The 13460-nt window shown below is 43.4% G+C and overlaps 4 protein-coding genes across 4 annotated transcripts; 1 reads left to right on the top strand and 3 right to left on the bottom strand.

The window, feature by feature from the left end:
- Positions 1-1132: 1132 nt before the first annotated feature.
- On the bottom strand, positions 1133-3764 carry EAF01_000905 (uncharacterized protein; the record flags this gene model as incomplete). The annotated part of the gene is made up of 6 exons (XM_038909155.1): positions 1133-1321; positions 1377-3271; positions 3329-3408; positions 3458-3474; positions 3542-3611; positions 3697-3764. 6 exons carry the CDS (start codon positions 3762-3764, stop codon positions 1133-1135), a joined length of 2319 nt encoding a protein of 772 aa, XP_038776061.1.
- A 1587-nt stretch (positions 3765-5351) lies between these two features.
- On the top strand, positions 5352-5773 carry EAF01_000904 (uncharacterized protein; the record flags this gene model as incomplete). Its single annotated transcript, XM_038909154.1, has 2 exons — positions 5352-5424; positions 5493-5773. 2 exons carry the CDS (start codon positions 5352-5354, stop codon positions 5771-5773), a joined length of 354 nt encoding a protein of 117 aa, XP_038776060.1.
- Positions 5774-5868: 95 nt separating this feature from the next.
- Positions 5869-8734, bottom strand: EAF01_000903 (uncharacterized protein; the record flags this gene model as incomplete). The annotated part of the gene is made up of 5 exons (XM_038909153.1): positions 5869-7615; positions 7669-7881; positions 7933-8350; positions 8423-8530; positions 8634-8734. 5 exons carry the CDS (start codon positions 8732-8734, stop codon positions 6176-6178), a joined length of 2280 nt encoding a protein of 759 aa, XP_038776059.1. The 3' UTR covers positions 5869-6175.
- Positions 8735-10694: 1960 nt separating this feature from the next.
- On the bottom strand, positions 10695-12368 carry EAF01_000902 (uncharacterized protein; the record flags this gene model as incomplete). Its single annotated transcript, XM_038909152.1, has 9 exons — positions 10695-10761; positions 10885-11068; positions 11124-11202; positions 11249-11605; positions 11668-11767; positions 11823-11866; positions 11935-12064; positions 12174-12221; positions 12313-12368. The coding sequence occupies 9 exons, from the start codon at positions 12366-12368 to the stop codon at positions 10695-10697; spliced, it is 1065 nt and encodes a 354-aa protein (XP_038776058.1).
- Between the last annotated feature and the right edge of the window lie 1092 nt (positions 12369-13460).

Below are 13460 nucleotides of genomic sequence, written 5' to 3'. Positions count from 1 at the left end.
CCTCCTCTTACCCCCCTCCTCTGACCCCCTCCTCTGACCCCCTCCTCTGACCCCCTCCTCTTACTCCCTCCTCTTGCCCTCTTCTCCACCCACTTACCATCAATTCATCCATCTATCCATTCATCAACAATACAAACAACCCAGCAAAACAAAACAAAATCCATCTATACCTACACCATTCCACATCAAGCCCACACAACCAGCTAACCTCACCCTCTCACCTCCAATCCACCAAACCACAAAAGACTCAAGTACCTAAATCATTCATCAATACATTCATTCATCATTCACATTCCACTCACGAACCTACTCAATAAATACCCAAGTGACATAGGTAGATAGGTATGTAACATTGACTGATTTTCGCTGTAACTCGCTGTCTGATGTTTTCTTTTACTTGAAACACCTGCATCATTCAATCATGCATGCTTCTATGTCGGCTCAATTCTTCCCATTTATGCTCCTCTACTTTAGCCGCACTTGAATTTCCATCCCAATTATGATCAAGCCCGCCCATCCACCATCACATCACATCCAACCCTCAAGCCATTCATTCATTTTAGTCATCAAATGCACCCAATGACCAATTGCGATATGTTACATTCTGCCCTTTATTTCCCCTCAACTTCTTTCCCATCTCCACTCCTTCCCATGTTCCATCACCTGCTCATCCCCTACAAGTATCTCCTTCTCGTCTAGAGAATTAAATCTTCTTAAAGTGATGTGCGAAGTTATGAGTTAGGTATCCGCGGTATCAAAAAAAGAAAAAGACAAAAAAAGAAACCTTGATTGTAGAAACACAGTTATGCGTTTTCACAACAAACAACCAATAGCTTTCTTGCAACTCCTCCCTCCCTCCCAGATATGTCCCAGAAAATTGGTCAAGAGTGGCACCAGTAACACAACGAATGAAAACGATTAAAAATATGCATCAATACGCCTGATTATTGCCTTTATCCATTGACTATGATCAAAGGGTGGCCAGCAGGTAATTACTACCAGTTTCTCTCCCCAAATCTTAAGTGTGGGCTGGTAACTTTTATAATCAACTTCAATAAGCCGCCAATTCATAAAAGGTCATCCATCGTGAATCCCTAATGCAAGAGATCCTGTTGAATAAAAAGTTTATGGATCATGCAAGGTATCCGAGCTCATCATCGTCGAGCCGCTCTAGATATTCTTTCTCCAGTAAGATATCAATACACTTCTTGATATCTGGAACCTTTGGTGAAAATCGAGTGCGAATCTGACTAATGGTTTCGGCGACAAGGACGCTGTGCTTCATCTTCTTTCGTGCCTTCATGATACGAACGATAGCAGACTAAAACATAAGTCAGTAAGAGTTCAATCATATTACCCAAGTGATTTCTACATACCTGCATGAGCAACTTTCTGTCTTCCTCAATAGTCTTGTGAGTCTCATCAACCTCTTGCTTTTGCTCCGACTTGATAGCGATATTCAGATTGACACGAATCTTCTTGCTCTTGAAATCATAGTTCAAGTTGAAGGTTTTGCCAGGTCCTGGCTTGTCGTCTGCTGGGGTCATAGTGAGGACCTTGGATTTCAAGAAAATACCAAGGGTGGGATCAAGGATATCAGCCTGCAATTGCGTTGCCTTGGCGATATCTTCATAGCTATTCTTATCACTCTCGTTAAACAACAAAAGAATGGCCATTTGATAAGTAGAAACCTGGAAAGTATATGGAGTCTTTTGGTTTTTACAATAGTTGGCCTTGATCTCACCCTTGCACAATTGCCAAAGCCACGTGAGCTTTCTACCACTGTGCTTCTGGTTGTAGAAATTTTGGAAACGCTCATAGGCCTTGGAAATCTCCACTGGTGGAGTGAAATCGGTATTCGGTGGATTCAAAGGCCACATACCGGTACCCAGAATTGAGTAACTAGCATCGATTGGCTTTTCTTCGCCTCCAGTAAAGATTCCTCCCTCAAATTCCTTGAAGCCACTATTCAAATCCTTCGAGATTTGAATGTCCTGGAACATACGTTGAAGCTTGTTTGTGTATTCGAATCCACATGCTTCCTTCAACTTGCTGATCATGCTTGTCTCAGCATCATCTGATGAAGAACTGGTGTGGACCAATCTACGAGCAAGCATACGCGAGTAGAACTTCTGGAACACATCCTTGTCTTCAATATACTTGAAAACTGTCATAATTTGAGTAAGAGAGTTCTCGATGTCACTCTCCTCAGCTCCACTAGCACTCTTCTTCAACAACGAATCAGCATACTTGGCGAGTAATTCAGGAGATTTGTTGGACCCCGATTTGCAGATCTTATTGCGGTTCACAAACTCCTTGCACGCATTATCAAGAGACCTGGTAAACTCGGGCTCATCCTTGAATGCTTGTTTTACAAGACCTGAATATTGTGTGTGAATCTCGAGAAGAGCATCCACATAAACCTTGGGTTCGAGCTTATCACCCTCACTAGCGACTTTTGCGACTGATGCAAGACCGGCGTTGCGAACATGAGCCTCGAATCTGGTACGTAGTGGTTCAAGACCATCTGGAATTCTTGCCAGCAAGTTGTACATGCGTGCCATATCGTCGTATCGATCATTATCCAAAAGAACCTGAAACTCGTCTCGGAGAAGTGCCGAGTGGTCGGCAATAAGAGCAGTGTTGCAGGCTTTCTTCAATGGAATGATGATATCCTGGTGTAGGTACATTCTAACTCGCTCTTCCTCTTCTGCCAATCGAATTTCAGCCTTCTTCATGTATTCAACTATGCTATTTTCCGCCACAAATTCTTTCGATTCGGTTCGGTAGAAAGCTTCGGTGGCTTCTAAGAATGGCTTCTCAAAGTGGAAACGGTAAACGTCGAGGGTCGATTTAGTAGGGTCCGATTCATCCAACCCAAGTGATACGAAAGAATCAACAATAGCCTTGATCTGGTTATGCTCGATAGTCTCGCCATTTCTTTGCCTCTCAACCATCTTGAGAACGGCATCCATAACCTTTGAATGGACAGCTGTGAATAGAGTCTCTCTCCACTGAACAAGATGTAGAGTATAAACATCGTAAATGTTCTTCTTTCCCTCGTCCATTTCTCGCTTTACCCAGTGACGGTTAAGATATCGGAACAAGTGGTTGACATATTTTGCTGCTGTCGTGTATCGATCCCATTCTCGAATATAGAAACTGAGGAGAGCTTCATCGCTATGTGTTTTAGAGGCAAGAACGAGTTCCTTGAGATATTGTGTTAGGTATTTAATGAGGTTTTTGTATAGATCTTCACCGAGAAGGTGTGCTGTAATAATAGTATCAGTATATGTGTGTTTAGATTGGGATTGGTTAAAGGTCCCACCTCCGCGATGCGCACCTCCAATTACTCCTGGGCCATGGTTGCTGACTGCCTTTTGTGATGTACAGAAATTGTGCACAGCTCTATTTCGGGTTAGATGATGTTGCCACAGTGTGTGTTTGGAATACGTACGTGTATACTCCCATATACTATAGATAGAAAGCGAGTCAGTAATTGCGCATAAGAGCTGAAGAGGGTTGGAGGAGTGGCACCTACAGTGTTCATATCGACACCATCTGCCAATTGTAACATGACCTTCGATACTCCAGCCTCGAGGTATTTCCATCTAAATCGCAAAGATCCATAATTAGCATGTTGAATCAGGTAAGATCGAGGGGGGAGGTGGCAGAGAGAAAAGAAGCAGTACGAACGTCGCATCTAAGTCCTCCCGATTTGGGACAGGAGGCATAACGACCACCGTCCTGGTAGCGACCGTCATCTTGAGTAAAGTTCAATGGAAGTGGTAAAGAGAAAAGATCGTATGTTTTGAAATGGATTCAAACTGGTATAGAGAACTGATGGATTTAAGCCAGCAGCTTGAAGGAATGTCGGTTCGGGACTGTGAGCAAAATTATGAAAATGGAGATGATCAAATGAGCACCTTTGTGATAAATCACAGAATACGATGCAAAAGGTTCTCCAGATCCGAGAAGTTTTCAAGGTGGAAGTGGAAGTTGAGGTTGAGGTTGTGATTGTGGTGAGAGTGTTGTAAATCGAAGTGGTTGTGTTGGAAAGATATTAAAGGGTATACTGCCCACAATGTGAACTAGAGGGAAAGAACACGCTAGAAAGTTGAACCCCTACAATAATATACGGTCAGATCTCCTAAATCTCTCCAGTAGAATATATGAATAGATGTCAAGAGGGTGAATTTGACGAGGTATCCCTTTTCCCTTTTCCCTTTTTCCTTCAAGTCTTGAGTAAGGATGAATTCGTGATTCAGTTGTATGATAGCAGGCTGCCGTGCACTTTCTATACGTAGTATGCAGATATGCCTGAGGCCATGAAACTTTTACCGCCAAACACAGGGTATGGAGTTACGGTAAGGCGTCAAAAACAGCCAGGAGTTTAAGATTCGAAGCGCCAAATGTACTCTGAATTGATAAAGCTCCCGAAGTCCGAGACTTCAAAGGTCTTGATAAGCGATAAGGATGTTGACTAAGCAGACCGGCAGATTCACCTGGTGATTGATGTACTGGTAGTTATTATTAATGAGACATGATACAGTCAATATATAGCACAGAACTTCATCAATATATTCAAAACATTAGATAGCATATATCATGCTTAGAAACTTCAAGAGAAGCAACTTCTTCATGAATATCGATAGATCTCTACGGAAAACTCGGAAAGTTCATGGTTCCAGTACAATATGACATAAATTAGCAGACCCCTCCTTTTACCCCTCATCTCAAAGCCCACTCGAGCCCGAGTAGGTAGGCATTCAGATGAACTACCAGATAAATCTTCATATTCCTTCCACAACTGTCAATCATTCTTTTCGCTGGATAGGTATATTCCCATATTTCAATTCTACCTTCTTACGAGATTTATTCAGTCAAATATAGATCAAACATTCAAAGTATCACCGATTTGTGATTTCTTCAAGAAAAGTGACATCATTGCTATTACCTAGATACTAGTCCTCAACCAAAGTCCATTCTTGATCTTCATTTCGTCACGATTGGTCTCTTTCCATCACCGAGCCCTCTATCTCCTAGAATACTCAACCTAACACATCAAGATATACATCGAGATCTTCATTCCCTCACCAACATATCCATCCTTACCCAGCCCTCTCTGACAACCTACCCCCTTTCATACCCCAGAAAAGAAAATGCACCTCCCTCTCCAGCTCACCCCCCTCGCAAACCTAACCACAACCCGGCATCACATCCCCCTCCATGCCCATTCGCATCCTCACCCCCCTCACCCCCTCCTAATCTACCACTCCTGCATTCCCCCCTCCCTCATCGAATCCCACCTCAAATCCCTCAACATCGTCACTCCCCACTGGCGCTACACCATGTACACACAACCTCATTTCCACAGCAGTGCCCACGAGGTCCTGTGCATATTTTCCGGAAGTGCAAGATTATGTATCTATCCCCCTACTCTCCTCTTCTCCTTTCCTCTCCCCACCCATACTAACCTCCCCCTCCCCCAGGTTTCAGTACCCCAACCCACGACCCCTCTTCCAAAATCCAAACCACAGTAAAATCCGGCGACGCCATAATAATCCCCGCCGGTATATCCCACCACCTCCTCGAAGACCTCACCGGGGATTTCCAGATGATCGGCTCTTATCCCAAAGGGAAAACATGGGATATGTGTTACGGGGATGGAAGTTCTGAAGAAGAGGAGAAGATTCGGAGGATTTCTGATTTGGAGTGGTTTGATCAAGATCCTTTGTATGGAGATCAGGGACCTGTTTTAGAGGAAAATTGAGATTGAGAGATGGATGAGATAGATTTAGGTTAATCGTAGCGTGTTGATTCCGTTCAACAATGTACTTGCCACCAAAAAAGGGGGGAAACAATCTAATAACATTAAATATATTCCATTGTATGTATGTATGTATACGTGTATTGTATATGCTGTAATACGGAAGTGGTATGTATAATCCTGCGATTCCTGAATTTTCCCTACCCAATTCCAAATCCAATTCCAATCCATTTCACCCATCTCACTCCATCCCAAAACACACATTCCACCCGTGATCTCCCCTCTTTATGTATCAGCACAAAAACTTCGCTACGTCATCAATCAATCCAATCCAGAAGAAGAAAACACAAGAAAAGTATGAAAGTTCAAAGTACGCCGCCACCAGTTCTATCAGCCATAAAATCCCTACGAATGAATAGAAGAATCAACCGCCTCCTGCATGGCCTGTGCTACTCTCTCTGCCCTTTCATGTTTATCCTCGTCTGATTCCCGATCCCCTTCGTCGTTCCACACATTTGGTTCGACAGACACAGGTGTAGGTTTGGCCGTCTTCTTCTCCTCTTCGCCACTACCATCACTATCCTCATGGTCTATCACCCCCTCATGTAACCCCGACAAATGCCCCGGACTATTGACTCTCACAGGCGCATCACTAATCTTCTCTACCACCACCGCCTTTCCGTCTCCATTCTCAACTCTATTCTCCTCCGCCTCCGCATCAAAGATACTTTCTTCAAAACTCTCCGCTGTCTTCGGTCTTTCCCCCACTGGAGAATATCCCCCCTGAGAATTTCTCGGACTCAGTGGACTTCTCTCCACCCCATTTTTCGCGTTCACAAGGTGAATATTTTCCTTCCCAAACAAGCCTCTCGAGTTTCTCTTCCCATTATTCGTAACTTGCTGGACCTTTTCTTGACTCCCCGAGCTCCTTCCCCATCCCGCTTTCCTTTTCTCCCCCATCCACGTACCCCAGCTCCCAATATATGCACCTGCTCTGCTCTGCACTGAAGGGGTCTTTGGCTCATTAAATCCCGTTACACTGACTGGACTCGAGGCCCCACTCGCAGTTGCCGCTTTCTCAGCCGCAATTCTAGCTTCCTCGTTTCTCTTTCTCTGGCTTTCCCGATAGGCTTCCATATCTGAATACAATTTGTTGAAAACAGTACTGGCTCTTTCCTTTCCTGCTGCAATATTTCTGCCCAAGACTTCCTTGCCTACCGCAAACCTTTCATCAAGATGCATTTCCTTGACCTGTTCAGCAATACGTCTTTGAACATCATCAATTGTAAGCCCACCTGCACAAGGATGTTTAGGTTCTACGATATCAAAAAGATGCGAATCTGTATGGTTATTCCAAATTTCATAGTTTTCACTTCTTGTCCATGCATCGATCCAATCCATGCTAAAATCATGCGCGGGGTCGCCTTCGACCTGTGGAAGTTGCGCTCTGGGATTGTGAGCATTCACTACAAGGTAGTTATGGCATTTGACAGAGGAGATTAAAGAGAGGAGATATTCCTCAAACTGCAATCGGATGAACTCTTCAGAACCGACATAGCCCATAGTTTTAGGCCGGCTTGGATTAGATTCATCCCAAGTGTCGTTGACAGTTTGAGTAATGAAATCGATCCATCGTCGATCGGCCGCAGAAAGTGTCAGTGCAGACCTCAGTGATGCAGATGTGATATTAATGGTAAGGTCGTCTAGATTAATTAGAATGTCGCTGTATCGATCTCTCTGTTGTAAGAGTAAAGAATTCGTCGATCCAACAATATAAGATTTTGTGCCGTAGTCCGCTAATATATCAAGTTGCTGTAAAGGAGTATAAGGACCAAAAAGACTTCCCTAAATATACAATTAGTGAGATTCTTCACATACTTTTAAAAATCGATCTTTACCTTGCCAAATATTTGCAAAGGCAATCCCATGTAACTCAACAATGAACTCCTATCGCTAGTTTTCAAACTCGTCGGTTTCACAAGGTTTTTCCTATAATCATCCAACTCCGGATCCGCACAATCTTGTAAATTCCGTATCAGACCCGGGATGAGAGATATAAGTGAGAACTGCATCATGCACAATCTCTCGCACCTCGAACCAAAAAATAACATCTACTCTCGAGTTAAAACCCACCACGACTTGCCAGGATGGAGCAAATTTACCTTCGGTTGTAACAAACAACACTTGAAAAGCACCAAAGTCTGCCATTTAAACTCCTTGACCAATTCCCTCAAACTCATTCCCAGATACTCTTCCCTGTCCCCCAATTCTCCTCGACTTTTTTCCTCCGCCAGACTTTCCTGAAACCTCTTCAATATCTCCGTATCTGTGAATTCACGTTGTGCAAACCATGCTTTCGTAACCACTCCCAATCTTTCCCTCAACATTCCAAAGAATTGTGGAGAATCTGCTATCACAACCACAGCCTTTTGTACCGTCGATCGTGTAACTTCCGCGGGGCGATTAAGCAATATCGAGGCATCCATTTGTTGTGTGCAGGAGATACCGAAGAGGGATGTTGGAGGTAGATCTCCGCGCGCAGGTCGTAGGAGTGTAAAATAGGAGAAATCTTCGGTTGATCTGCCATTTCAATTACCCGTCAGCTTCAAAATTTTCCCTGTGAGTTCGCAGAATGCAAGGACAGCGACTTACGCATGCGCACCATCGCTCAGAGCCATGAACGGTAATAAAGGCCATTCATTGTCCATCGCAGGATCGGTCCCCTCTTCTGCCCCAAACCAGTATTCGACTTCCGGTCCTCTGAACCAAACTTATATCAGCCAGTTTTCTCTACCTCATTTTCTCTCATGCCCATCCCATCCATTCTTGATCCCCTACCAACCTCTCCCCCAGAAATGCTTACCTCGCATGATGAAAGTCCACCACCGTAACCAACGGCACAAACCCCTTTCTTTCCCCCGCCAACGACCCCTCCTCCCCCTCCTTCTTCTCAATATTCTCCATCCAGTGCGCTTGTCCCTCTCCGAATTTCTCTCCCAAGCTATAAAGAACCGACTTTCGATACGTTGTCCCAATCCGGAGCCGCACCTTGTCTCGAGTCCCTCTCACAGATTTTCTTGGCCGAATGGCTAAAAGCTAAAGAAACGCAGCAAATCACCTCCCTAGATTCCTCCTCGAGGACTGTTGAATATCAACAGCCGGTGAACGAACGATAGGTAGGTGTGTATGTATTTCGATATTATATCTTCGTCTCTGAATTGTTTAGTTTCGCGTATGCCACAGTAATCACTTCTGCTTGTCCTTCTCGGCTTCAATGTTTCGAGTAAACCAAAGAAGAGTAATCGTTCTCGTAATCAAAACATCATATTCCTCAATTCCTCACTTCAAGCTTTCAACTTTATGTTTCCGCTTGTGTTAACTTTCCTCTCTCGAAGATCAATTTCGTCTCGTACGTCTTCGATAGATCGCTACAATCTCGATCCGTCTTGTCCTATCAATCTCCTTCTCCTTTCCCCAACTAATAAAATCCCAATTGTGATAAATTGATACCCGTTCACAATTAACTGGCCAATGCTCTCTCCAGGGTTTTGATATTGCGAACCTAGTGAGCTGTATGCGTAATAAACCAGCCGAGCAGTTGGGCAATTTTACTTTTACCCCTCTGTTAAATTCATTAACCCTTGACGATCCCTATCAAAAACTCCTTCCAACCTTAATTCGCAATCTCCAAAAGCAAAAGTTCAAAGGTTCCAATCCTTGAGAAGGTTTCCAGAATCAATTTCTCAGCCTCCGAATGAGGCTGGAGCAAAGGTTTATCGCAAACTTTATCAGTATGCTCTGCTCACCCATCAAGTCAAACTTGTTTTATCTTCTTGTCGTCAACATTTCAGTCGAAAATCACCAGCGGGCAGTTTAGTCAAGATAAACTGTCTTTATTGAAAAGAGTACTAAAATTTTACTCATCATCACCCATTGGAATAATCCTCAACACCCATATTTAGAAAAAAAGAAAAAAAAAGTAATCCAGCACCAGACCGTTACCCCAGTTCCCATCACACACTCCTATCACTCCTGTCCAATCCATCCCACCTCGCTGCAAGGCCAGCGAATAAGTCCAGGAAAACATCATCCTTGCAATTGTGTGCGCACCACACATCTCCACCACTAATTTACTATCCAATACTTCCATCCCATTTCGATGCTCACTGTACATGCAGGCATAAGTAAAAGAGCTGATTTGGAGTCTGTTCTCGTCACATGATTGTGTTAGGTCATTTGTATGCATGGGAGACTGCGTTGGATTCTAATCTTGTTGTTTGCCATTCTTGGATTTGTACCGTATCAAATCATTATGTCTTGGAGAATGCTTGGGGGACACTTGGGAAATGCTTAGTTTGTATTGTATTAGCGGAGCTTTAAGCCACTAAAGATACTTATTTTCTAGATCACAGTCAATATCTTCGATTATTGGTATCCAATCGTTGCAAAAAGGAATGACCCCTAGAAAGATAACTCGATCATTATAAAATCGTAACTCGTTTATTCTATTTCCCTCAAACGCCAATAAGCCAATGACCATACTCATCCTATCATCTAAGTACAACTTTTGCGGAAAGAAATTCACCCATCTACTGTGTGCAAAGGTCCCCCTCTCGATTTCACTACTCCACTCAAACCTTGCACAATCCATAAACCCACAGGCGGGCGGATTATAGAGTTCAGAAACTTCGGAAAATACGTGACTCATCAACCCTTGGTGAAGTAATATATATATGTACGCCAGAAGTCGAAGAAAAATAAAGCCAGTTCTCGCCAGAGGTCGCGTTGCATCAGAAAGCACAAGAGAGCACCCCTCTCAACCAGCTCTCCCATAATGTGTATCCATCCCATGCTAATGGTTGCACCTGGGCAAACACCTTTTCATAACTAAATTCAATCGAAACACAAAATAACAAATGTACTTTTACTGACTATCCGTCAGGTTTTGGGCGTCGTTGATGACGTTATGATAATCGAGAATCTCGGAGTACCTGCAGAAAGTTCCAAGTCAGCTTTACCATCTTGGTCCGTCCCATCCACTCGATAGCCTGTAGACTTCTGCAGATTGAACGCACATCATCTATCTTGGTTGATAATCGAAAAGTTGTTCGTACATCATGATTTTCCAGGTGTCAACTGGGAGGTCTGCGTCATTAAATGACCAATCGAACCTCTCCTCTGCCGCAGGCTCATCGGTTGGATCGTGGTAGGGAGAAAGGTATTCATGTGCCAATCCCTCGGCTGCCTTGATTCGCGCTCTGGGGTCGAAGACCAGCATCTTCTCGAGGAGATCGATAGCTAAGAGAGGTCAATAAGAATTACAGTAAAATGGAATAGAATGCTAGGGGCATACCTAACGGATCTGCTTGAGTGAACTTGCTTGCGAGAGGTTGTCTCTCGCGCTTGGGAAGAGATTGCACAAATCTCAAGGTCTAAAAACAATCAGCGACATCCGAAAAGCAATACACAATGACTTACGTTTTCACTAGCAATGGTGTGGATAACATCATCTGGTGGAGTTCCGAGAAGTTCGGTGATGATGGAGAATTGGTTGACGTGATCCTTTCCGGGGAACAAAGGTTTGCCTTCCAACATCTCTGCGAAAATACATCCCGCACTCCAAACATCAACTTCCACGTCATACTTTTGCCATGTAAGCATGATTTCGGGGGCTCTGTAATATCTGGTAGAGACATATCCTGTCATTTGAGGATCTTGAATACGGGCGAGACCGAAATCGCAGATCTTAAGATCGCAGTTCTCATTGACGAGGATGTTGCTGGGCTTGAGATCACGATGAACGACGCCTGCAGAGTGAACATATTTCAATCCACGCTGAGAGATAGCATTAGCTTAATTCTAATTTGAGTAGTACAACTAGAAATGGGATAATTTACCAAGATTTGATACAAGAAGTATTGGATAAATTGCTTCTCGAGTGGGCGCGAAGTCAACAAACGATGTAAATCTGTGCCAAGGAGTTCGGTGACGAAGTAGCTAGTATTTTTTTTTATCAGTCTGAGTTCTCTCCGAATTCCTGGAAGCTACATACATATCCTCAAGAGGTGAGATGAAGATATCACTGAGTGAGATGACCTGTAAACTTTTAGTATCTCCAGGACCAGCCATTATTGTGTATTTGTATCATCGTGATCAAAACGTACATTCTCGTGCTTGAGATGTTTCAACAATTTCAGCTCTCTGTAAGTTCTCTTGGATAGAACTGGTGTGCTGAATGGCTTCATAATCTTCTTGACCGCGACATTTGAACCGGTAAGGTTATCTTTGGCAGAGCTATACGAGTGACATGTGTTAGTGATTTGTTCAGAAAAGGTGTTTGTTTTACCCCTCAGTTGAAGATTTCATCACAAAGATGGGTTAAAAATGGGAGGAGAAATCATACCAAACGAGACCAAATGCGCCCATGCCCACAGGCTGTAAATCAGAGTACCTATAAGACAGATAATTCAGTATTGCAAGTTGCGAAGGGGGTGGTTGACAATCTCTTGTCGTTTTGTTCGACTTCTCTGAGCCCCGCGTACCTGGAAGTAATCTCAAAGGTGGTACCGAAGATCTGAGCTCTTACGAATTCAGCCATTTTGAATTATGTGATCTCTCTAGAGAACTGTTGATGGGGGAGAATTATTCGTAGGAATGCAGGAAGTTTATCTTTGAAAGAAAAGAAGGACGGTTGAGAGGAACTGTAGGTAGGTGGTGGATGGATGAGTGAGTGAGTGAGTGAGTGAGTGAGTGAGTGAGTGAAATTTGCTTGGTGGTTGGTAGTTGAGTGGGTAGTGGGATCTAATAGGAAAGAGAATGCAAGAATGATTTGAGGTGGAATTTGTCGCCTAACAAGTTTTGGTTCTGTCAGTCAAATAATTCCTTATCCATCTAATTAAGCAAAGCAGCGGCAATTGAGTTTTTACCTCTTCAAAAGATGCGAGTGTTTTGTTTCTTATTAGTCGGTCCCGGTATACTACAACCACCCAAAATCAAATGCAGCAAATACAAATACAGAGTGAATGCCGCTTTTGCAATATTGGACTTGGTTTTTTTTGGGGTTTTTGGTTTTGGGGAAAGAAGGTCCGAGGTAGCCAGCCCTTTTATAAATATGGTGAATGTAGGAAGTGGTGGTAGAGAGGTGCGAAAAGGCTCGTTGACTGTGTTGGTGCGCAGAAGCTACTCGGTACTTTTGTTGCAAGTTATACCTATATTTGAGTTGACAAATGGTGACTTTCCTGGAGAAGGGATAGGTAGCTACGAGCTGATGGGGAGGTAGATAGGTACGTGGTAGGTACGTGGTAGGTTATTAAATAAATGTATTTTATTCTTTATAATTACTCCAAGAATGAGGGTTATGAATCGAATCTCTCTTTGGTTCTTCCAAGTGGATGATTTTATTAGTCGAGTGATAAAATCAAGATATAGATGATCGTTACTCAAGATGGAGGGGAAAGTAAAGTTTATATACACTTGATACTGGATAGCCAACATTGTACAGCATCAAGTACCAACAATGCAAGATATCCTGTTTTGCATACTCCAGCGACCCAGCCCACTCGTCGCTGTTTTCTTCAAAGGATACGATGGATGTATAGATTAGCATCTAGGTGTCATGATAGGGGGGGGGGGGGGGGGGGGTATTGAGCAAGTGCTAAGTCGAGTAATATAAATTGGGTGTATGTGGGTA

The sequence above is a fragment of the Botrytis porri genome, assembly GCF_014898465.1.
Source record: "Botrytis porri strain MUCL 3234 chromosome Unknown BPOR_001, whole genome shotgun sequence".
Lineage (NCBI taxonomy): Eukaryota > Fungi > Ascomycota > Leotiomycetes > Helotiales > Sclerotiniaceae > Botrytis > Botrytis porri.
The sequence above is the reverse complement of the archived record's forward strand: the minus strand, read 5'-3'. Positions and strand labels throughout refer to the sequence as shown.